The 24,303-nt window shown below is 55.2% G+C and overlaps 8 protein-coding genes across 8 annotated transcripts; 6 read left to right on the top strand and 2 right to left on the bottom strand.

The window, feature by feature from the left end:
* Positions 1-259: 259 nt before the first annotated feature.
* On the top strand, positions 260-1,169 carry N7482_001430 (uncharacterized protein; the record flags this gene model as incomplete). The annotated part of the gene is made up of 2 exons (XM_056683555.1): positions 260-663; positions 758-1,169. The coding sequence occupies 2 exons, from the start codon at positions 260-262 to the stop codon at positions 1,167-1,169; spliced, it is 816 nt and encodes a 271-aa protein (XP_056547161.1).
* Positions 1,170-2,154: 985 nt separating this feature from the next.
* N7482_001429 (uncharacterized protein) lies at positions 2,155-4,602 on the top strand (the record flags this gene model as incomplete). The annotated part of the gene is made up of 6 exons (XM_056683554.1): positions 2,155-2,948; positions 3,025-3,251; positions 3,306-3,436; positions 3,506-3,752; positions 3,808-4,323; positions 4,472-4,602. 6 exons carry the CDS (start codon positions 2,155-2,157, stop codon positions 4,600-4,602), a joined length of 2,046 nt encoding a protein of 681 aa, XP_056547160.1.
* Positions 4,603-5,744: 1,142 nt separating this feature from the next.
* On the top strand, positions 5,745-8,519 carry N7482_001428 (uncharacterized protein; the record flags this gene model as incomplete). Its single annotated transcript, XM_056683553.1, has 2 exons — positions 5,745-5,939; positions 6,384-8,519. 2 exons carry the CDS (start codon positions 5,745-5,747, stop codon positions 8,517-8,519), a joined length of 2,331 nt encoding a protein of 776 aa, XP_056547159.1.
* Positions 8,520-9,064: 545 nt separating this feature from the next.
* Positions 9,065-10,370, bottom strand: N7482_001427 (protein-lysine N-methyltransferase; the record flags this gene model as incomplete). The annotated part of the gene is made up of 4 exons (XM_056683552.1): positions 9,065-9,186; positions 9,239-9,374; positions 9,492-10,001; positions 10,140-10,370. 4 exons carry the CDS (start codon positions 10,368-10,370, stop codon positions 9,065-9,067), a joined length of 999 nt encoding a protein of 332 aa, XP_056547158.1.
* Positions 10,371-10,608: 238 nt separating this feature from the next.
* N7482_001426 (40S ribosomal protein eS24) lies at positions 10,609-11,388 on the top strand (the record flags this gene model as incomplete). Its single annotated transcript, XM_056683551.1, has 3 exons — positions 10,609-10,685; positions 10,937-11,184; positions 11,312-11,388. The coding sequence occupies 3 exons, from the start codon at positions 10,609-10,611 to the stop codon at positions 11,386-11,388; spliced, it is 402 nt and encodes a 133-aa protein (XP_056547157.1).
* A 3,091-nt stretch (positions 11,389-14,479) lies between these two features.
* On the bottom strand, positions 14,480-16,113 carry N7482_001425 (uncharacterized protein; the record flags this gene model as incomplete). The annotated part of the gene is made up of 3 exons (XM_056683550.1): positions 14,480-15,781; positions 15,861-15,968; positions 16,033-16,113. The coding sequence occupies 3 exons, from the start codon at positions 16,111-16,113 to the stop codon at positions 14,480-14,482; spliced, it is 1,491 nt and encodes a 496-aa protein (XP_056547156.1).
* A 3,462-nt stretch (positions 16,114-19,575) lies between these two features.
* N7482_001424 (PPIL4 family peptidylprolyl isomerase) lies at positions 19,576-21,277 on the top strand (the record flags this gene model as incomplete). The annotated part of the gene is made up of 4 exons (XM_056683549.1): positions 19,576-19,655; positions 19,780-20,480; positions 20,552-20,748; positions 20,837-21,277. 4 exons carry the CDS (start codon positions 19,576-19,578, stop codon positions 21,275-21,277), a joined length of 1,419 nt encoding a protein of 472 aa, XP_056547155.1.
* Positions 21,278-21,785: 508 nt separating this feature from the next.
* Positions 21,786-23,527, top strand: N7482_001423 (UDP-N-acetylglucosamine diphosphorylase; the record flags this gene model as incomplete). Its single annotated transcript, XM_056683548.1, has 3 exons — positions 21,786-22,508; positions 22,594-23,328; positions 23,456-23,527. 3 exons carry the CDS (start codon positions 21,786-21,788, stop codon positions 23,525-23,527), a joined length of 1,530 nt encoding a protein of 509 aa, XP_056547154.1.
* Positions 23,528-24,303: the final 776 nt, after the last annotated feature.

The raw sequence follows: 24,303 nt of genomic DNA, 5'->3' as shown, positions 1-24,303 counted from the left end.
ACTCCCTTTCATCCCCTCTCCCTCCTCTTCTCATCCCACCCCCCTCCATCTACCCCAGACCATGAGACTATGATTCTCTCGCCTCTGGCTACTATTATCGACACTTTCGCCTCACCCTGACCACCGTGAGCTGAATAACCAACACGTCACGCCGCCCGTCCGTCATCCGTCTTTCCCGGCACCTCAATTCATTTCTCCCCCGACCGTCCGCACCTTTCCACCAGCCAACACCACGCTGTCCATCTCGCGTCGGTCCATGATGCCCGGCTCTACCCCCAACGGTCGCTCCAATCGAGCCGGGGCTTCAAAGAACCCGGTCGCGACCCTCGTCGTGACCCTCAAGCTGGCCCCTGAAGCCCTGCAGCAGTTTATGGAGGACTCATCTGACCTCCAAGCCTCCAATCCCTCGTCCAACCTGGACAAGGCCGCCGAACGCTCCTCGCCGGCCTCCTCCACAGAAGTCCCTGCGGCCCGTCCATCCTCCGCAGACGCCGACTCTAACGCCGATGCGAACTCAACACCCGCCACCGGGGCGACCCCAGGCGACACCCCACGACGGAAGGGAATCCCGGGACCCAAGCCCGGCAACAAGCGCGGCAATGGGCAGACGGAGCCCGTCGCGCGAGTACGCGGTCGACCGGGTCCCAAGAAGAAGCCTCGTCTGTAAGTTGCTCTCTCCCACCCAATGCGAATTCCGCTTGGTCCCAGCCCCCCAGAAAGATGAGAGGAGATGGCTCACATATCGTTACATTTCCAGGGAGGAAATCGGCGAGCTGGGTAAGGTGCCCGTCGCCCACCGACTCGGACCGAAGGCCAACACCGGCGCCATCAACGCGGGCCTGCGAGCCTTGGACCGCACCGGCGCTCCATGCCGCAAGTGGGAGCGACAGCCGCTCAAGCTGCGCAGCTTCACCGGTGTGATGTGGCAGCTGCCCGCCTGGGGCAGCTACAAGATCGCAAGGTCGGATACGGATGAAAGCAAAGGGGCCGCGGGCCTAGAGAGCGGTGACAGCGACACTAAGATGCTGGCTGCCCCGGGCACCGACACGGTCAATGGCAGCAGCGCCGTCCCTAGTGAGAAGAGTACTGGCGATGGCGATGGAGATGTTACTCCGGCGCCATCGAACCTGGTCGAGCCCTCGTCGCCGGCTATTGCCTCGGCTGCATGAGCTACGGCTGTACATTACATATTTCCCTTGTGTTTTTCTGCCCTGTTGTTTTTCTGGTCACGATCATATCTGGTTTCGGTTCTGGGGTTTGGCTTTGCTTTTGGCGTCTTGGAGAGAAAAGGATGGCTATTGAAGGGTCCATGGGTTCGCATGTTTACTGGCACCGCCTGGGGTTGCCGTCCGGTCTGATTTTTCCACTGCTGGGTATCCGGACTTGTTTTGTATCATACTTCAATTCGCGCTTTCTTCACCCAGTTACTTGGGATGGGGCTTTTTCTGATTATCTCTTTTATTATTCTCTGCGGTGGCTGGGAGCTTTATGCATGGAGCCACCTCCCTATCATTCTGACTTGCTCATGGCTTCTCACAAGATGATTTTCCCTTCATCGTAGTTCCGAGTATGTGTTGTAGCCCGCAGAAAGATAAAGAGTCGTTTGGGAGCACCACTCAGCCTTCTGTAAAAGACCGTTAAGACTATCCATCCTCGTTCGCATCTTCTCACTCTCATATCGAAGGCTATCTATCGGTGCAGGGCCCAGGATGGGGAGGGTGACCTCGTGACAAAGCGCCGTGCTCTTCTGTAACTCTCCCTCACCCCTCCTTTTTCCCTCTTTACTATGGACCTGCCCCGCAATTTCCCTGAAAAGCGTTGAAACCAGGCTCATCAACCCGCTGACCCCGATCTTGATTTTCGGTTGCTGCGGGACACTCACTGTGGCGTGATCTCAGGCTCCAGTAGTGGGCAGCGTAGCGTGTGGACTGGGCACCCGAGACAATACTCGAACACCGTTCGGCTGGTTCTTTCGTGTTGCGGCCTCGTCGCTGCTTCCGGTCACCAGATGACCCGCTCGTCACGCAACGTCAGCAACACGCCCCTTCAGCGCCTCGAAAGCAAAGCAAAGGGTGGACGCCAGCCAAGCACTCGCCGTTGTTGGGTTGCGCACGCTGCCGTCATCCACTCCGGGTGTGGGAGACTTGACCCGCCATGGCCGATGCTCCTTTCGCCGGTGGAGCTCCTCGAGGAGCTCCAACATACGGCCTCTCCTCCGCCCCACGCCGCTCCTCCTACGCCTCCGTCGTATCGGGCACCGCATTCTCTCCCCCGATCACCAGCTCCTTCCCGCATCTCATCAACTCCAACCCAGTCTCCTCGTACCCGCCGCTCTCACAACCCGACGGCCGTCTCCCCCGGGCCATGTCCGGCCTGGATGCCGCAGACATGCACCTGAACTCCGCCTGGCGGACCTCGGGGTCCCCAGACACCCTACCAGTCTACTCGCGCAAGTATACCAGCTATCTGCGCCCGGCCGAGTTTCCGCACGGCTTGGGCATGCTCGATGGGCCGTCCTTCATCACCCCATCCTATCTCCGCAACTCCCATTACATCTCCCGCCTCGACGCCGCCCATCGAGCCAAGCTCGCCGCCCAGCAGCGCGATACCTCCTCATCCACATCGACGTCGAATCCCCCGCTCTCCGCCTCCTCCAGCAATGTGCACCTCCCCCGGATGGCCCCGTCTCATCGCGGCATGACCTATGAGATCATCGAGAAGGAGCCCCCCTCCTCGGCCGACCAGCTTAGTCCCCTGCCCACGCAGTGGAGCTCGTCGGACAAGTATGCCGGTCTGGAGCTCTCGAACGATGGATTGGATGTGCGATACACGGGCCCGGTGCACAAGCATGACCACGAAGCTGCGGCCTTGCGTGCCGATAATCCTATGCCGCCACAGTGCGGGATATACTACTTTGAGATCAAGATCGAGTCCAAGCCGAAGGAAGGGTATGTACGGGGCGTAACTTTTACGGTGGAGCTGACAAGATGTGTATCGAACACTGACTTTCTTTTTCGTTTGCAGAATGATCGGTATTGGATTCTCGAGCCCCAAGGCCTCGGTGGAAAGGCTCCCCGGCTGGGAGCAGGAATCTTGGGCCTACCATGGTGACGATGGAAAGTCATTTTTTGGTGAGAGTCAGGGACAAGGACGTCCGTATGGGCCGACATTCGGGGTTGGGGATACTGTCGGATGTGGAGTGAATTTCTCCACAGGGTCGGCTTTCTTTACAAAGAATGGGAACTTCCTGGGTAAGAACAGGGCGCAGCGATGAAGTATCAGCATAGCCACTAATAGAATCACAGGGAATGCCTTTCATGAACTGCGTAACGTGAAGCTATATCCATCTGTCGGAATGAAGAAGCAACCGCCGGTCCACTTGAAAGCCAACTTCGGTCAGGAGCCGTTTATGTTTGACATCGATGGGATGGTCAAGGTAGGCGACTGAGTCCACCACGACAAGTCCACCTATTACCGTCTACAGATCCAACTGACAGCACCCTAGGCAGAGCGAGCATTGATTCAATCGGAGATAAACGCAACCAGTACTGATACACTGCAACCCCCGCTGAACGAGTCAACGCTGCTCCAAGAATTAGTAGCCCAGTTCCTCGCACACGACGGGTACGTCGAGACAGCACGGGCCTTCGCTGAAGAAGTGGCCACTGAGACCGCAGCACTGCAAAACGGCCAACAAGAGCCGCTGAAGAAATACGAGGTCGAAGAAGACCATGAAGCAATCAACCGCAACAGTAATCTCCCCCAATCCCACTCCCGACCCAAGCACCCCTCTAACAACACTCTCAGAAATTCGCGCCGCCATCCTCGACGGCGACATCGACAAAGCCCTCAAACACACAAAAGCATACTACGCAACCGTCCTGGAAGACCACCCACATATCCACTTCAAGCTGCGCTGCCGCAAATTCTTGGAAATGATGCGACGCTCAAACGAGCTCAACACCGCCACCGCCCTCGCCGCCTCTAAGCGCGGCCGGGCCGACTCCCCCGGCATCGCAGACGAGCACGCCGTGTTCGACCAGGAGATGGAGCTGGACGACGGCGGCTGGGACGGCGACGGCATGGACACGGAGGAACCGGAGGCGACGGCGCAGTTCAACGAGTTGCTGACCGAGGCGGTGCAGTACGGGCAGCAGCTATGCATGGATTACCCGTCTGACGAGAATGGCGGCGATAAGAAAATGCTGGATGATATCTTTTCACTGGTGGCGTATGCTGACCCGAAGAGCTCAGTGCACGGGCATTATCTTGATCCTGCGGGGCGAGTGGCTGTGGCTGAGGAGCTGAATTCGGCCATCTTAGGTATGTGTGATAACGTCGCTAGCCCCTCCTTTCTTTTTCCTTTTTCTTTTTCCTTTTTCTTTTTCCCCTTAGCTCTTTTCTGTACATATCTATATCTATGGGCGTGTGTCTATTATGTTTGATGGTGAAGCTAATTGCTCCGCTACAGTCTCCCTCGGGAAATCCTCCGCCGCAGCCCTGGAGCGGCTCTACCAGCAAACAGAAGTGCTTGTCAACGAGATCAGCGAAGACGGCGGCGCCGGGGCGTTCATTAATGTTCGAAATGACGTTTTGCTTTGACACTCAGCTTTCATCGGCGTGCGGGCTTCCTTATTCCACTTCATTTCATTCCAGGGGTTTCGTTTCGTTCCTCTTCTTTCTTCTTTCTTCTTATATCTTCTCTCCTCTCCTCTTCTCTCTTCTGCTACGCCTTACTCTGCGTCTTTCTACTGACTAGGTAGGTATCATCTGCTGGGCGGGCTCTCTCCCTGACTCAAACTGATCTGATCCAAGCTGGTCCCAGACCGAACCATATGAATGTCTGTATTGCGTGCTAGCCAGAATGTGTGATCGGTCTCATTACATTACGTGAGACTTGCTTAATTTCTCCGCTTCTCCTGCTTCCTTGGACCTTTTGCTGGTCTCACCTTCGCCTATTATTGTGTGGGTGAATATTGGGCTTTTGAGGACGTTGTCGGGTGTGTTGTGAATTGTCTGGAAGGGACGCATGGATTGGCTGGACGTTCAGGGGGGTCGTAGAGAGCAATATATCGGTTCTGCTAGTTGTATGTTCCAGTGGACTTGAACATCTTGGGTTATGTTGAGGCTGGGTAATGAAGACATGATTTCTGAAATACTGCACTTGGCTGTCATTGATCACTTGGAATCAAGGCGCAGAATCATTGGAATCACCGTACAGAGCTTTATTGTAGAATAACTTTTATCCCACTAGTGTAGAGGCATGGTAGCTTATTGCTGTCACAGAAAATGCAGGGATTGCGAATGTACCCGATAATTGGCTGGCACCCCATACTCGGTACCTAGAATACATCCCAGTGAGACATGCAGCCAGTCTCTGAGGTCAAGCCATATAAATAAGTATCTAGGGCTAGTAACCTTCCATCTGAGCTCATAATTGCTAAGATAGAAGCATCCCTCCCGATCTACGAACTGCCACAGTCCAATATAACCTCTTTCGGCTGCAGTAAATGCGCTTACATAATTCACGTCAGGCACCAATTACATCAGCCATCAGCTGACCCCCATCATCGTTCTCCGCTCTTCGGGTACCTGGCGCTCTTGTGATACATGTACATCTCCTGCAACTCGTTTCCTAGGGGTGCATCCTCAGCGCCGGTTTCTGGACGATAGCTCTCATCCAAGACGGATGAACAGCCCTGCTCCCACCGGCGCTCCGAAGGGGTCACATTCCCATGCTATTCATGGATTCCCATCTGCATACCGGTAGCCCCCACCCGGAGCTTCAGGTACACCTCCCCAGCATTCCGACGCACTCCCGTGTGCCGGCCTCTCTGCGCTGCTGCTGCGGTCGCGAGGACTGCGCCCTACTCGAGCACAATAATGTTGCGCTCGAGGGCCTGGAGAAGGACCTTGAAACGGCAGCTAGATTAGGACAGGTACGTTGAATTTTGTTTATTTTCCTTTTTTCTTTTTTTCGTTCTTTATGATGCTTGATGGGTGGGCCGATCATTGGTGACATGATTGATCGGCCTGTTCCTGGCCTGGCTGGCTGGCTGCTGCATTGTTTGATACATCATTTCCATCATTCCTGGGCGATGGACGGATCTTTTGTCTTTTACCTTTTGCTTTCCACCCTACTTCCGTCCGATTTCCAACTATACCAGAGGGCAGGCTTTGATCTGGTCTGGTCTGAACTGATTTGGCCTGTGCTGTGCTGCGCTGCTCTGCTCTGCCTTGTTCCATGGACACCCTCGTGCTGAGGTCCCCCGTCCTCTCCCACTGCGTTGGCGTCCGTCATGGCCACTCTCACTTTCCACGATTACTCTGCCCAGGCAGAGACGTCTTCTCCAGGCTCGTCATCGCTGACCTTTGCTCTACAGGCCTTACTCCACCGCCATGAAAGCTATATGGCTGAGGCGGAAGAGGACCGCCAGCAGCTTGTAGCGAGCGTGGATGCGCTCGAGCGCGAGAAGCGCCAGGTTCAGGTGGAGAATGCGCGCATCGTTGAGGAAAACCGCTCTCTGCTAGAGCAACTCGATGGCCTCAATAAGGCTGTCTCTGAGTCTGACGAGCATGTCCAGTCGCTTACAGCTACACTGGAACATACGCAGGCGGAACTGCGTCGCCTGACCGTCGCTGCGTCGCGCGCTGCTGAGCTTGAGGCTCAGCTCGCGCTTATGGAGACAGAACAGTCTAGACTGGAGGATACCATTTCTTCCGTGCAGGAGGATGAGAAGTCCGCTGTGCAGCGGTGGAGGAATGCCGAGACCATTCTTCGCGATCTTCATGACCAGGTTGAGCGCATTGAAGCTGAAGCGCGCGAGGAGCGTGAGCAGCACCAGGAACTCATTCAGCGCATGGAGCGGAAACGGGCCGTCGAGCGCGAACTGGATAATGCGGCCGGTCGTCTCAAAGGTGCGGCTGCCGCATCTGAGCTTGGACGGGATCCCGGTACGCATGTGGTTTCGCGCTTCGTCAAGGACATCCTGCAGGATAATGCGAACCTGCAAGTGGGGATCATGGAGTTGCGGGAGATGCTGGAGAGCTCCAACCAAGAGGTGCAAAACCTGCGTGAGCAAGTTCTCTTCCACCAGCCGCTTGCCGAAATCGGCGAGGAAGAGAATGCCGAGCTTCTCCCATCCGCAACACTTAGCGATGAACTCGAGTCGAAGGAACGCCGAGTCTCGCAAGAATTCCATATTCATCACCATTACCACACACCAACAACTTCGAAGAAAGACAAGGGCTCGCTCAACCGTCGCGTTAAGAAGCGACGGCCTGCTCTTGGAAGTCCCGCCTCTCTCCACTCCGCCATGGGCATCAGCTCTCCTCGCCGTTCTATCCACCGCTCTCAATCCTCCGGCTCGTCTATGAATACCATCCTCTCTCAAACCTCCGTCTCTATTCCTCCACCGTCATCCTCCCGCCGCTGGTCGCTGCAATCGCCAGCGACTGATTCATTAGCAAGCTCGCCGCAATCTGTATTCCGCACATCCTCCATCTTCGACCGTGTTGATCGCGGATACGATTTCTCCCAACCTACCAGTCCTGACAGCACTGTGTTTTCCTCGCCGCTCATTGGCGCGCGACATAACAAGGGCTTTGATATGCCATATCGGCCGTTGGCCGCGCTGGATAATCTCGACCAGCCTGACGGCGATTCACCCCGTCTCTTTAATGAAGACCAATACGAACGGCCAGGAATTTTGGACATGAGCGACAGCCGCACAGCACACTCTGCCATCCCCGAAGAATCAGAGTCATCACCATCAGGGCTTTACTCTCACTCTGTAGCAGGGGAGCCGGCCCCTGCCCTCGTAGAAGACATGTTCGCACTGCAATTCCCACCCCTGCGCAAGTCGACCTCGCACGATAGCCTGCTCTCCGTGGCCGGAATGGACATCCATACCCCCACCACCCGCCACTCGCGCATGGGCGACTGGCACCCAGGCCTGCGCATCCCGCAACGGATCGTCTCGCCCAGCGTCGAGCTAGTCTCAACCCCACCCGTCCTCTCAGCACCATTCATCATCGCAGACCGCGCCAAGGGCCCCAGACAATCATCACGCTCGCTCCTCGCGTCCGTCGCCGCAAGCAACAGTGTCCCCTCGGAATCTGCCTCTGTGTTCTCCGCAGACAGCAACAGTACAAGCTCCACAGCTACGCCCGTCCCCCGCAAATCAGCCACGTTGGGTCGGTTCGTGGGCGGCTGGGTCCTTGGTCGGTGGGGTATGGCGCCCCTCTCGGACGAGCATCCCGCCTCAGAGACAGAGGCAGATTCGCGCGCAGAGTCCGAGCATTCTACCCCAAAGCCAGCGCCAACGACAACACCAAACGTCGAACCGATGGCCGCCCTTCATGATCCCATGCCACCGATGCGCTTTAGATTCACGGGTGTGAATCAGAAGGGTCCAATCCTGGGCCTGCGACCCCCGCCCCCAGCACCCGTGAATGTGCGGCCGCAGAGGATCGACGAGGAATTACTGAGGGAGAGTCTTGCTGAGGGGACCGACTAGTCAGTCTCCCATCCTTTCGATTTGATGGGTGATCTACTTCCCTTTCCTCCTCGGTGGTACTGCCCAGAAATCTGGCTGGCTACTGACCCAGTCATACTTGCATTTTCATATATTCCTTACTTTTTCAGCACGGTCTTTACACACACTACTACTGCATCGCGATCGGATTTGATTCGTTTGATTCTGGCTTTGGATTTGGCTTTTGCATTCTGGTGCGGCTGTGTTTTGGGTCTGGCTGTTTTCGATTTTGATTTTTGGTCCTGTCGAGTCCCATCCAGCAAGTAGTCGCGACTGTAGGCGGCGCTGTTTGTTGCATATGATACCCCGACGGAGACATTCCTTGAGATTTTCCTTTGTCGAGCTGATGATACACTCTTTCGATGAAATACCTTCATTGGGACTTGGGCGTTTGTTTATGATGATAATTTATACAATCTACATATTCCATAATGCATTGGAAAGTATAACTTATATTTACATGGGTCTCCCCGTTTACGCAAGCTGGAAATTCACTATTCTTAATTCTCCACTGAGCGTGGGGCGTTTCATAGTGCCTTTGAGATTCTATATGTGCGAATCGGGATATCCGTCGAGTGGAAAAAGCCCGATTGGCTTTCCGAGGGTGTTGATTCGTAGGGGAGGGTTTCGACTTTGAAGGCGTTTTGTTCTTTTCAACAGTTAGATATCTTTTTAGAAATGATGCAGATTCTTCGGCTTACCACATCCGTCCCAAAATGTCTGGAAAGTACGCTCGTTGCGCAGTGTTACAGAGATAATAAATTCTTCGAGATAGTAGTTCTCAAAGAGATCGCGAACTGTTGATAGAAGGGGAGGGATGATGTCGGCATCGTAGGTCTCAAAAGCGATTAACGATTAGCCCAGTCAATATATCCAGCAACTCCGCAGAAGCAAAGCTCTGCAGATAAGAAAGATCAAGACCATACCAGATCCGCGCCCAGCGCAACGTCGAACCTCAATTCCCCCCCCCTCCACAAATTCCTCCAGGTCTCCCGTCTTCTCCAAAGGCGTCCCCCAATCCCACGCAGCCGGGTGGAAAGGAAAAGGCTTCTCCCCATCGTGATTGAACCGCACGCACTCGCGCATATTCTCGATCAGAACCGGTTCCCTATCACTAGCGACAACACCCCGCGCACCAAGATGCCGTGCGCACAACAGCGACAGGAACCCCGTGCCCGCGCCGAGTTCAATCACCCGCTTCCCGCGCACGAGTGCCTCGCCGGCCGGCGAGCAGAGGAATGAACCCAGGTGCAGCGCAGCTTCCCATGTGCGGTTACCTGTTGTGCGGCCGGAAAGGAGGAGCCCGCGCGACTCGATGGTGGTTACCTCACGGTCTCCAGTGAGCGGGGACGGGAGAGGTGCGGTGTATTTGACGTGGGAGAGTTGCTGGACTTGTTCAAGGGCACTGGGTTTTGGTTGAGCGACCAGCGTTCCTAGGCTGTTCATGAGATTGTCGCTTAGTTCCTGTGGCGGTGGAATGGTTTAGTGAAAGGGATTGACTAGACCAGAGTGAATATGGGTTTGATCAAGCAAGACCAAATGGCACGGGGCGATTAGATTGTTATAACAAGCAGTGTGGTCTTAGACTAAATAAAAACATACGTCTTGATCTGGATCGACAATTGACTCTTCAATGCGCGCGGTAACCAGCTTCAGCACTCGTGTCCGATAGGCGGCTGGCGGTAGCGGGGCGAGGGACTCGTCGAACATGCGCTCATACAGAGCATCTTGTACGGCTGAGCGCACTAGGACATTTCCCGGTGGTAGGTCTAGTTGTGCCGGGTCAACCAACTGGAAATATTGGGCTGCAAGCTTTCGCACTTGGTCGGCCATGATAGTGTCATTGAGGTGAGGTTGAAATTCAATTATCTTCATTGTACTTCAGGTCTCGTCAAAATCGGCCCCGCTTATCTTTTATCGATAGGATCCGATAAACACCTGACTCAGCAAGTGTAGATGACATAAGCTGTCCCGAGTTGGCTAGCGCCAAGCCGTAGCCGAGCGCACCGCACGAAAATTGAAAGTCGACATCCACACGCTTCACTTCCTGCATCACCACGACACCACCAAAATGGCCGACACTCCCGTTACCCTGCGGACTCGCAAGTTCATCCGCAACCCTCTGCTCGCTCGCAAGCAGATGGTCGTGTAAGCATTCCCTCTTCTTTTCCCATTTCACCCGGACCGATCAAGGAGGAAATTCGACGCGATGGATTTGAGGAAACCACACATACACACAATCTCCCTGCGACACCGCCGCTACGCCCCAGCACCCATGATGAAGAGAGGCATAGTGGCAGAGCGGGATTGCGAGAAAAACCTACTTGATCGGAATCGGAGAGCACACAATTTTACGCAAAATGAAGCGCGCGACTGACATTTTCTTTCTCCGTTCCCAGGGACGTCCTCCACCCCAACCGCCCCAACGTCTCCAAGGATGAGCTCCGCGAGAAGTTGGCCGACCTGTACAAGTCCAACAAGGACCAGGTCTCCGTCTTCGGTTTCCGCACCCAGTACGGTGGTGGCAAGTCCACTGGCTTCGCTCTGGTCTACGACTCCCAGGAGGCCCTGAAGAAGTTCGAGCCCGCCTACCGCCTCGTCCGCATCGGTGCCGCCACCAAGGTTGAGAAGCCTTCCCGCCAGCAGCGTACGTTTCAATCCCCCGTAGAAATTTTCCCTCAAACCTCGCCCCCCGTGAACTCGGGGTAGAGCCTTCGGGCTCAGGCACATGGATCCTCTATATTGATCCCCGGTCTCTGACTCTGTCCCTACAGGCAAGCAACGCAAGAACCGCTCCAAGAAGTTCCGCGGTACCGCCAAGACCAAGGGCCCCAAGAAGAGCAAGGACTAAGCGTCTCGCTCCATCTGAATCATGGATGGGTGAAACGTTTAGTGGCTTGGTGGTTGCGGCTTGTTTTTGGTGCAGTTACATTTGCATGTGCTGGGAACAGGCTGCGGTGTGCGAGCGATGGAGGATGGGTTTCGCCAGCATGGATGCACTAAAAAAAGGATTTCACCATACTGGTTGCCTGTCCTCGGTGGATGTGGATGACTCCCCCCCCCCCTGTTGACTGGCTTTCTCTTTGATAGTCGGTGAACCTGATGATCTACCTCAAAAGGCGTCAGTGTTGTTTATTTCTATGTGGTATGGATTATCCATTTTCGAATCAAAAACAGCCAGGGGAAATGAGAACCGGGCTTCGGCTGTTGCCCCGGAATGAAATTACTATTTTCTGTTTCTGTTCACTTTCACTAGCTTGACGGGACTGCGTAATCATCCCCGTTCTCTAGGTCAGGGTTTATGTCTTTCTATAACGCTAGACTCGACACGGATCCCCGCCGCCCTAGCCCCGTCCCCGCTAGATGGCCTAGAGCCAACCCGGCAACATGTGTAGTGTATCATTCTATCGCTGTATAACCAACCCCTCCTTCCCTAAATAGGCAAAGCAGGTCCACCGGACACTTCCAATGCATACCGATACACATGCTCCGGCCACTCCCGCCACCAACCCAAGACAACCCAGCTTCCCTCCTACGCCCCCTAACCCAAACCCCGTACGCACGATCATGCAGGACAAGAAAAACTATAATCACCCTTTTCGGCAGGCTAGATACACGACCGTCGCACCGGACACCCCGGACCGTCTCCCCCCATACTCAATTCCCCATTCACACATGGAAACCAGGGCCTGCTGGCCACTGGCCGGATTACCGTGTCATGCCGGCCCACCCTTCATCTCAGTCTCAGCGCCAGCCGCTTCCTCTGATTTGTAGAGATTCATGGGTCCCAGGCGGGAGAGGACAAAAACGGTAGTCAAACAACAGAGTTGAGTTGATCTCAAATCAGGGCGGCAGGGATGCTGCTTGGAAGATGAATATATAGTCTATGAGACAGGCACGGTGCCGGACCTGCATGTGGTTTTCATCTTGGTCTTGTTCTTGTTTTTGTTCTTGTTCTTGTTCTTGTTGTTGCTGCTAGAATGTTTGTACGCTGGAGATGGCGTTGCTTCTACGCGGGTGCGATGCAGGGTCTGCTGATTCCAAATCATGGGGTTGGGTTGGGGTTGTGCAGGGAGGGGGAGAGATTACACAGGCTTCATGATGGTAGAGGGTGATTTCTGTATGCTTCTCTTGGCTTGATGTCTCATGTTAGGATCTGGCTGGACGATGGCACTCAGCGGCCACTTGTGCTGATGTATTCTGAGAATCCCCTAGGGTCCTAGTCAAGGCCGGGGTGTATATAGAGAAATATAGAAGGGGATAGACGGGAGAAAGAAGCATAAGTAAGCATTCTATGCTGCGAGGACGATCCTGTTAGCCTGGCATGTGACTTTGTGGCAGGATGTGCCGAGTGCTCTGCAGGTCTTAATGTAGCTACTTGGGCGCCGGGTATAGTCAAAGTACACACCGCGCATTCCCTCAGACCCCTTTCCGATATGCCCTCCTGCCATCGTGGCGATATAATCTGTGACAAATACATGTGCCCAGGTCGTTGCCGTTGCCCCGGTGTCACCATTGTCCAATGCGGGCAATGTGCCTAACCCGAAAATATCAACGCCTCGTGCAAGACTTGTGTCGTGGTTCGACGCGGTACTTCATCTTGGACGTGGAATTAGACAATAGATTCATAATCATGGTGGGGTATTAAGGCATGGCTATGGATGGGGTCAATAGTGAATAGGAAGTAGGGAATGAAACGAAGCAATGACGATGAATCCGCACAGAACCGATCAAACTTATACATTAGTAAGATGATCTATCAGTATACCAGCACAGCCAGCAAAATGCGGATGGAAGCAAAATGTCATCCAAAGCAGACGAGTCTCCCCCAGCGTTTCGACATAGACTAGATCAAAAGTCCCATCCCGTACCATGTCTGGTAGACTCGCCTCAAGTCTCTTCTTCTTGTCCGACGCGGATCTTTTTGTTTTGTTCTCATTTTCGAGCTTGTGGCTTGGCGGTTCAGTAGGCACGGGGTATGAATGGCCTGAATGGTCTGAATCCTCCCACAGAACAACAAAAGATGCGACTCTGACTTGGTTCCTCCAAGGCGACAAGTACCAAGAAAACACATGAAAAATATTAATATAAATGGAATTGAATAATAAATAACGGATAGTGGATATTGCAGACAGGATCCTCCATGCAACACGGCCACACATGCTCTATTGGGTTATTAGAGGAGGTGGGTTGTGCGAATGCAACAAGGAAGGGGCGAAAGAGAAAGGTCCAACGCATTCTCCCTGACTATATCAAATGAAAATAAATTGCACCAGTGCCGTCCTTCTGGCTTTCAGCAGCCTTTTCAGTGAGTGAACCGGGGAGGGCTGCCAGGCAACTCGAGAAAGGAAGAGAGTATTAGAGGAGCATGTAAGAAGAAAGGACCGCCGCAAACCCTGTCCCAAGGGTTTCTTAGCCACGCAAATGCAGGAAAAAGAAGATGAAAGAGAATGAAAGGAAAGGGAGGTAGAAGTAGAACTCAAAAAGCAACCGGGTAAACAGGGAATAGCAAAATCTCAGGAGCAAAGCGGTACAAGGCCGTAATCATTACCAAAATGGACGCGAGAATCAAACCGACTAGAAAAGAAAATAAGCCGCAACCAATCCAGATCCAGATCGTATACCCAGAGCGATATAGCGCAGCTGCCGTGCACTTGCAGTGTCCACGGGGACCTGCCTCAAGGGGTCATCGGCCCGGTTCCCCCGAGGGTTCAACAGGGGGGCTGATGGTTGTTTTGTGGTGTGTTGGACGCTGCCATCCCGGTCTGCAGAATAGTATGGTATGACATGGTTATGGTGGTAGGGGCAAGGACTCGGATCGGCTTAACGGGCATGGCATAAACATACTATGCCATGCAGCCAGACAGCCTAGGAAGACAAGACGAATAACGAAGGAACGAATATGAAGGCACAGAGGAGATAGAGGGGATAGTCCTCAACCACTAGTACCCGCCCTGACTCCCTAATGGTGAAATAGGCGCCCGATGCACCACACCCTCCACAACGGAGCGGTGATACCCCGGCAGCCCATCCGGGAGTATCCCAAACGAGAACGCTGCATGGGGCGTGTGCGCATGCCGTACCGGCGTGTATTCCAGCCCGCCGCTCATCAGCGTGCCGCTTGTGCTCGCTGCACGGCTGTCGCGCGCCTTGCTTTTCTCGCTGCTGGTGTAGCCATAGATGTCTGGCGTGCAGTCGGTGGTTAGTTCGAGGAGACGCTGACCCGCCGTGCCGCGGTCTGGATAGAGGCGGTTTAAAGATCGGTCTGGCGGGTGGAGGGTGGAGATTTGACTTGGTTCTTGGTTTGGGCGGTCGTTGGGATTTGGGTCGAGGGTGTCGAGGGTGTAGGCTTGGGCTTGGGCATGATGAGGGGTTGTTCTGGGGGGCGTGGATACGGATGTGGAGGAGAGGGTATGTGGGCTGTTTTCTTCTGTTGTTATGGGCATGGGGGGACATGCGAAGAGGAGCTCTGAGTTGCTGGCTGTTGTTGTGCACGTTGTAGTTGTTGGGGGGCTGTTGCAGAAGAGGAGGGTGTTTGAGATAGGGTGGGTTTGAGTGCGAGTGTTGGACAAAGGCCCGCAGCGCGGGCTCCAGAAGGCAGGTTTGGAGTCCACTGGGAGAGAGAGTCTGGAGGCGGCTTCTGTTGGTGAGAAGACCAGTCCTCCTGCGGTACTGGGGAACTGCTGGCTATGGCACGTCGGGGTTGGAAGCGTCCGCTCTGGACCTGGCAGGTCCGCAGACAAGACAGCGGCCATTGCCGCTATCGTGGATGGTGGGAGTTCTGTGGAAGGGAGACCCTGGCTTGGAAGCATGTAGGAGAAGGGAGACTGATTCATGGAGCTATTTGCTTCGGGATCCGGGTAAAGTCCGCTGTTAGCGGGTCTGTTCATGCCCAGCACGGAGTCCCAGGTCTTCGGGCTCCATGGGGATGCTCCATAGTCAAATAGAGCCCCAGTTCCAGACGGGGCGTTGGGGTGCATGTAAGCTGGTGACTGGCTGTAGCCCGCAGACTGGCCGTCTTCGTAGTGCATGGACTCCACGCCTACCGGAAATCGCTCCGGAAACACAGATCCATCTGAGCCGAGGTCATAGTCGGATGCCCGCTGGAAAGCAGCCATGCGGGTCTGTGGTGAAGCCATGGAGAGCAGTGTGGGCTTGCCCAGTCGGGGGGAGGACACCATCGCCGCTCCCGGGTTAGGGTATGGCCAGCTATTGGCCTTGGGGGTCAATTTCAAGGAGTTGACCTATTCAGAGACATGTTAGCTGCTGGCTTCTGATCTTTGAGGCTGCTTCTCCCCTCGTCATGGAAGACTGAAGACCTACTCGCAAAAATTGGCAGTCCGTATTACCAGCACTTCGGCAGTTCGAGCAGCCCTGACCATCGCCAGAGTCTCCGCTGCACTTGATCTTCCGCCGTCGGCATCGGCCGCACTGTCATTTCGGTCAGGCAAGAAGCCCAACACTTGTGGTCTAGTAGACATATGAGGCAACTTACTGCTACCGGCACCCGGCGTCGCTGGGGGTTACGCAACTTGGTGTCCATCTCGGCCACTGGACTGAGTTCGTGCTGGTTCATGCTCCGCGTCGAGCGGGATAAGGAGAGAGTACTATCATGCTGGGACAGTTCAAACCCCGCTACTTTCTCCGTGTAATAGGAGTTCATGGCTGGCCACCGTCAGCAAAACATGGACGGCGGGCGGGAGACAGTAGACGGTGAAGCCTTTTGCTTCAACTCACTGCTCGTTGTTCCAAGGGTCCAGAATGGGGCAGTGAGTCCGGAATGATCAAGCCACCGAAGACGACAAGTCTCTGCGGTTCCTAGATGTGAACTGTCATGGCGGATGGGGAGGGAAGCACTTAAGAAGGAAGATGCAGAGGCAGAGAAAGAGGAAGAAGCTGGGTCAAAGAGGAAAGGACTTCGCCCGATTTAAGCCATGTTTTGGTCACAATCGAGCGTGATTGCTGGTGCTCGTTCCTGTTCGACTGTTCATTCTATTTTGTATGCCACTGGGAGGTGGAGCATCTCTGGGGGTTCCCTAGTTCACTTGCTGGGTTCTTTCTCTGGTTTTCGGATTTAAGTTTTGAGGATGGGGCCTCTCAATGTTCCTGGCTATCTCCTTTCTAGATGCTACTGGCTACTACGTGTCTATAAGGTTAGATCGGGGAAGGGGACGGGTGGACGGGGGGAGTGAGGGCCCGTACACAGCCAGGACGAGGGCCAAAAGTACTAAAGTACCGGCGAGATTCCGGGATAGCGCCTCCCTGGCCACCGTTGAGAACTTCCTTTTGTCGGTTTGACTCTCTTTTCTCTGTGCCCTTTTCTTTTTCTTTTCCTTTTTTCTTTTTTTCTGTTCTTCGCTCTTGTTGTCTTCAGGGGAAATGATATGCACTGTTCCGCAGTACATCCAAACCCGGTTTTCCCTGGTCTCTACGTAGACAGGCGTGCAAGACAGGACCGCCCCGGCGTTTTAGAGGCATGGTTCCACAGAGTAACGTCACACGGGACATGACCTGATAGCCATGATGAGAACAAGTCCAGCCGGGGAGATTAGAGCCTGCTGCGAGTACAGCTAATCTCTGAGGGGGAGTTGTTTCTCTCTCTTTCGGCACCTGGCTGGGCCTGTCTTGCTCGTGGTCTGAGTCTTAAGTATTAGTCTGAGTTGTGGGTTTGGGCTCGGGCTTTGACAATGAACCCAGCCAGAAGCCAAGCAGAAGATCACCCGAAGGGTAGCGGTCACGCTGTCAAGTTGTCCAAATACAAAGGACGACCGCTTGGGGACGTTTGCAGAACACATTGCTGGTGCCGATCCGGGGACTGCCTTCCGGTGCAGCGATCGAGATGAAGATCCCCCAGGCGGATTGTTTGCTTCCTTGGGATCGGTCCGGTCCAAAGGCTGATTGGTGTAGCTGCTGCATCCACTGCTCTGGGAGGCAACGCGCCATTCCCAGATGCATCAATTAGGGCGTTAAACAGTCCGAACTCGACTGAGACGTGGGGGCGGGCTTCCCCCGTGGGCAAAGGGAGTAATGGGGGTTGATCGCCTCCCCCCGGCCGCAGCGGCAGCCGGAAACCAACAATTACCAGCAGACGGGCTAGAGACGCGATCTTTAGTCTTGGGTCATGGGTCATGTTTAGATTCTGATTTCTTTCTCGCACAGGTCTCCTGTCCCCGTATCTGAGACCACGGGGGCGCGGTAACTGTCTCAACGTGTCCTAGGGGAGGAAAAAGAAAGGAGAAATGGTTGACACCTGTCACTTCCGTCGGCCCGGCGCGAGCAAGCGCATCGTCAGGTGGGCTTGGCCGGCCCCACAACGCGTGCGCTAGAAGAACAGATAAGCAGCCCTAGCAGCGATCGGCTAAGGCTGTGTCCTGATCGACAGCATGGATAGGCGGTGGATCCGCTTGGGCTTTCTTGTTGCGCTCCCGCAGCCGCGCCGCAGCTAGATGGAAAGGGCAACGACAGAAGAAGCAACGACAGCAAACCATAAAGGAAGATTCGCCAGTAGCCTACGATCGCCTGGCGGGCCTGGAACCGTTGGTGGAGAAAGCCTGAAATAAGCGGATCTCCATCCTGTCGGATTCTTAAAAGGGGGAGGGGGCAGGTTCGGAGAAGGGCTTGCGCCGATGATGCATGAGGTTCCGGAATGCTGACAAGCTTCTTTGCGATACAGCTGGGACAAAATTATCCCGCCCAAAATGATGAACTGGAACAAACCCAGCGCAAACCAGCCTTGGGTACAGGCCTGTCTGGCCCGCCTGGTGGAGTGGGGTGGTTCAATCGTATTCGGCATTGCGGTGATGCCCGTATAGATCTTGTGGGAGTGAGTCAATGCAGCATGTGGTGACTCTCTCTCACACACACTCACTCTCTCCATCTGTTGAGAGGGATTAAACACACAGAGCCCGTGGGGAAGCAGATTAGAAAAGGCCATCTCAGTGGCTGAGTTCCTCCCACGCAGTCTCGGTCTGACAATGCACAAAATGGGGGAATGAGAGCCACTGCAAGTGTTCAGAGAGTCCCAGAGTCCATCCATGTTCCAGCCAGGGGACTATCTCATGAGCCGATGGGCCAGGAACGCTGGTTGGGATTGAGACCAGCCCTTCATAGTACGCCACGAAGGTTCTTTTACATTAGTGCTCTTCCCCCTGTCAACCAGGGCCTTTTGCTAACCGGGGTAAGCCGGGGAGAGGTTAGTCGAGCTCGCTTGACGATGAGGTGTTCCTGATTCATAGATGTCGGTCGGTCTCTCGCTCGCTGGAAGCCCAACGAGGCAGCTGGCACCCACGATGCTCCCGCTGGATCATGCTGCAGGAGGCCGCCCGTTTTCTCCCCACCGTTTTCTCCTGCCGTGGAACAGATCACCGGATGGGAGCTGTAGACGGAAGTTATTGCGCGGGCAATGGCCCGGTGTACACGGCCGAGGATGGAGAGACAAGGTGTCATCCTGATCGTAGTCCTGGGTAACGGCCAGGAAGTAAGATAAGAACAAGAAGCCGCCATCGGCCAGTCCGGGGGTGGCTCATGCCTTCGTGCCTGATCCCTCAGAGTTGAAATGCTTCACTCTTGCGGCTCGGACTGGCTGCTGCATCGTGCCCCGTTCTCAGAAGCGGGTGAAGAAGAGAGGGGAAGTAGCTGCACCAAACAGGGGGATCAAGCAAGCCTCCTTCTGAACCAGATGTATGGCCGGTATCTTCATGGCCAGTGGCGGGCATATCCAACGGGGTCACTCGGAAGATATGCCGCTTGATTGACAAGGCGCGTCGCACAGGCACCGGGTCGCGCATCCGAGATGGCGCTGGTTGATCGAAAATCCTCCCAGCGGTTGCTGTACCACTAGTGACCCCTGCTGATGATTCTGCTGGAAGAAAAAAGGAAAGCGAGCCCAGAAATAAGATGGTTGAAGCAAGTCGCAAGCTGCACGACTTTCCGAGCAGGCGGTGATTGGTCCGAGCTCGGTCGATCCTCCTCGACTTTGCGCCTCGCCTCAACCGCCCATGCGCTGAGCGGAGAGTTGCGAGAAGTGTTGCCCGACGCCATGAGCGCGCTACTCGAAACTTCGCTGGGCGACATCGTGATCGACCTTCTGGTCGATGAGTCGCCCAAAGCCTGTGAAAAGTAAGCGCCCCTTCTCATGCCTGCCCCCCAAGCTCCCCTTCATCTTTCCCACCCCCATCCCCAATGCCTCGTCGAGTGTGCTGAACCCGCAAACTAAGCTTTTCCCTATTCTCTCCCGTCATAGCTTTTTGAAGCTGTGTAAAATCAAGTACTACAATTTCGCCCCGGTGCACAGCGTCCAGAAAGACTTTAGCTTCCAAACCGGCGACCCGCTAGGCCCCGACGCCCCCGAGAGCGATGGCGGATCTTCGATATGGGGATTGCTGGGTGGCCCCTCGAAGCGCACCTTTCCGATCGAACTGCCGCCCAAAATGAAGCATCTCGAACGTGGAACCGTGAGCATGGCCACGGTGCCTGCGGCCAACGATCCCGACCAGCGCATGGCCGGGAGCCAGTTTCTCATCACGCTCGGCGATAACTTGGATTACTTGGATGGCAAGGCGGCCATCTTTGGCAAGGTAGTGGAGGGCTTCGATGTCCTGGAGAAGATCAATGAGTCGTTCATTGATGACCGGGGTCGGCCCTTGAAGGATATCCGTATACGCCACACGGTCGTCCTCGACGACCCATTTGCCGACCCCGCTGGTCTGGTCGAGCCCCCCGAGAGTCCGGTGCCGTCCAAGGCCCAGTTGGCTACGGTGCGCATCGCGGACGACGAGGAGCTGGATGACGATATGGACGAAGCGGCTATGGAAAAGCTGCGCCGTGAGCGCGAAGCTCGTGCCCAGGCGCTGACTTTGGAAATGGTCGGTGATCTTCCTTTCGCCGATGTCAAGCCCCCCGAGAATGTGCTCTTCGTCTGCAAGTTGAATCCCGTCACACAAGGTTCGTTAGCCAATCACTCGATCGACCCGGCCGTGCATGCTGTATGATGTGCTAACTACAGTTTGACATAGATGAGGACCTCCAGCTGATCTTCAGTCGCTTTGGCACTATTCTCTCCTGTGAGGTGATCCGAGACAAGCGCACGGGTGACAGTCTGCAGTATGCGTTCATCGAGTTTGAGAACCAGAAAGACTGCGAGCAGGCCTACTTCAAGATGCAGGGCGTGCTGATTGACGATCACCGCATCCACGTTGACTTCTCACAGAGTGTATGTGTCCTCCCCGCCTCCCTTCTCCTCCGGTGTATCTGCACCAGTATATATGTCGATCACACATCTTGCTGACTTGACGGTCTAGGTCTCGAAGCTGTCAGACAGCTGGCGCAACGCGACCATCACGAAGCGCCAACAGCGAGGCGGGTTCGGTGGTGTCGCCGATCTGGAAGAGAAACGCCAGTACCGAGCGTTCGAAACCCCTCGTGCAAACGAAAAGGACGATGCCTACAACATGGTCTTTGACCGCTCGCGCAAAGATCGGCCAGCGGGGTCCTCCGCCCCTCGTGGCGCCGGCCGGTCAGATCACAACCCACGCACTGATTCACGTCGGGACCGGCGCAATAGTCGCAGTCCCCGAGCTCGAGACACGCATCAAGCCCGGTTCCGGCACCGAGAGTCAAGTAGGAGCCCCGGGCGGGGAGACTCACGGCGAGATCGCGATCGAGGTCGCTACCGTGATGCCCGTGACCGTGACCGTGACCGTGACCGCGGCCGTCGAGATGACCGGTACGTGCGACGATGAGTAGGAGGGGGAACTGTATCAATAATATCCCAAATATCCCAAATATCCACAATATTCTCAGTATCCAACGAAATGTATAAGGCCATATCCACCCGACACCCCCCATGGCACCCGTCGGCCCCTGGGAGAACACACCGTATGAAGTCTGGATCTCGCCCCGCTAGCGGGGCACACCGCGCATTCGGCGGCGGCGAGTGGCCAGGTCTCACTTGGTAACTGGCTGCTAGTGTCGCGCAGTTCCCAGTTGTCGTACTTGGCTCGCACTAAAAATAATCTGTCTGGGCTGTGGCCCTGCGAGCCAGGGCTAGTGCATTCCAGGGCTGGCGCAGTTACGGTGTAAAGCCAAAGCACTTCCCAGCGAAAGCTTCAGCTTCAACCCGCGTTTCATTTATTTACATTTTTTTCCCTCTTGCCACTTTCCCTCCCCTCCCCTCTCTCTTCCATTTCTCTGTTTCCCTCCCTACTCCCCCCCCCTCGATCAAGCAGTTCCTCGCCTCCACACCTCACAATGGCTGCGATCAAGGAAACCGTCTCCAATCTCATTAGCAAGATCTCGGGCTCGGCCGAGGAAGCTCCCCGCGAGCCCTCCGCTGAAGAGTTCCAGCAGCTGCGGAACAAGTACACCGAGGCTGGGCAAGGGCAAGTCTTCGCCTTTGTCGACGAGCTCCAGACCGCCGATAAGTCCCGGCTCTTCCACCAGCTGTCCACCTTCGACGTCGCCCGCATCAACGAGCTGGCCGACCGGGCCCTCAACCCGCCCAAGTCCGAGCAGACTGCCGTGACGGTCGAGCCCCTGCCGGACGTGGCAACCGCCTCGATCATCGACTCCGACCCCGCCGATGTCAAGACCTGGTACGAGGCCGGCCTGAAGCAGGTCGCCGAGAACAATGTGGCGGTTGTGTTGATGGCCGGTGGCCAGGGCACTCGCCTCGGCAGCTCTGCCCCCAAGGGCTGCTTTGATATCGGCCTGCTGAGCGAAAAGCCCCTCTTCCAGCTCCAGGCCGAGCGTATCGCCAAGCTGCAGGAGCTGGCTAACAAGGCTCACGGTGTGCAGTCCGCGACCATCCCCTGGTATGTCATGACTAGCGGACCGACCCGTAAGCCTACCGAGGAGTTCTTTGCGAAGAACAAGTACTTCGGTCTCAGCAAGGACAATATCTTCATCTTTGAGCAGGGCGTGCTGCCTTGTATCTCTAATGACGGCAAGATCATCATGGAGAGCAAGAGCAAGGTATGTTCTAAATCGCCCCATCAGCCTTTTTGGTTCTGTCCCCCTGGTTGGGAGTCATCGCATTGACAATCAACCTCCCCTTTAGGTTGCTGTAGCCCCCGACGGCAACGGCGGTATCTACCAGGCCATCGTCACCTCCGGCGTGCGCGAGGACATGCGCAAGCGCGGTATCAAGCACATCCACGCCTACTGCGTTGACAACTGCCTTGTCAAAGTTGCTGACCCCGTCTTTATCGGATTCTCCGCCTCCAAGAACGTTGACATCGCGACTAAGGTAGTGCGCAAGCGTGACGCCGCCGAGTCTGTCGGCTTGATCGTGCAGAAGAACGGCAAGCCCGACGTGGTCGAGTACTCGGAGATCGATAAGGAGACCGCCGAGGCGAAGGACCCCAAGCAGCCGGACGTGCTGAAGTTCCGGGCCGCCAACATCGTCAACCACTATTACTCGTTCCAGTTTTTCGAGTCGATCGAGAACTGGATGCACAAGCTGCCGCACCACGTCGCGCGCAAGAAGATCCCCTTCATCAACCCGGAGAACGGCGAGGCCGTGAAGCCCGACACCCCCAACGGCATCAAGCTGGAGCAGTTCGTCTTCGATGTCTTCCCCATGACGCCGCTGGACAAGTTTGCCTGCATTGAGGTGCGCCGCGAGGAGGAGTTCTCGCCGCTCAAGAACGCCCGCGGCACGGGCCAGGATGACCCTGATACCAGCCGCGACGACATTATGAAGCAGGGCCAGCGGTGGGTCGAGGCCGCGGGCGGCATTGTTATCACCGAGGACGATAAGTTCGGTGTCGAGGTGTCTCCTCTGATCAGCTACGTACGTGAACCGTCCCCATCCCTGTCCCTCTCATGCGACGCCAAGAGCTATCAGCATCACGCATGGCGCTTGCCCGCCTATGTTGGAATATACATTGTATCAATATATACTAACTCACGGCGTGCAGGGAGGCGAGAACCTCGAGTTCCTCAAGGGCCGGCAAATCAAGGCGCCCGCCCTCCTGGAGAAGGAGGAGTAGATGATGCGACCTCACCGCATCCTAAAACAGACGTATCTGACGCACCCTGGGCACCACCGGGCTTGCACCTCGGGTGTCTCTTTCCCGGATTTTTGGCACGAAGAAATGAATTGCATAGTCGGTTTCTCTCTACCAATTTCTCCGTAGTCCGTACTCCTGAGTCCATATCCAATCCCCATTTCACCTGCTATCTTTTCTCGTCCCTGATCGACAGGAATGAGCCACGGGTTGCATCGGCCATAGCTGCGCTTTTGGGTGCGCCGGACGAGGGGAATGTAGGGGTGTCGCAACCCTCACGGGAGCGGGGAGTATACCCGGTGTACCGTACGGTGTGGTGTATGCATTGTTCTATACTCGAAGGGATCGCGCATTTTTCCCGTCATATTTGGTTATGGAATATATTTGATTTTTCATCGTAACTCATCCTCGAATATTCAATCACAGTATCATCCAATACAACAGGATGGACCCAATGGCAGCGCGGTGAATTAGCAACCTTACGCAATACGGGAAAGCTCGGGAGCTAAACTTTTGACGAGTTTGCACCCACTTTCTTTTCGGCCTTCGGACTCGGTCACTGCTCTCGTCTCTGCACTTGTTTTCTTTTTCGTGTACGGAGTGCAGTTGTGTGAGTATCTTCTTTCTTTCGTGAATCTGTGTCTTCCCTCTTTTTGCGACGTGGTGTTGTGGAACAGAAACCTGCAAGCTGTCCCACTTTTTTGCTCTTTTTTTTTCCTTCCTTGGTGGGCTGTCAAGAACGTGGTGTTTTTAAACGG

Source organism: Penicillium canariense (genome assembly GCF_028826845.1).
Source record: "Penicillium canariense strain IBT 26290 chromosome Unknown utg000001l_segment0_segment0, whole genome shotgun sequence".
Lineage (NCBI taxonomy): Eukaryota > Fungi > Ascomycota > Eurotiomycetes > Eurotiales > Aspergillaceae > Penicillium > Penicillium canariense.
This window is presented reverse-complemented; position numbering and strand designations above follow the sequence as displayed.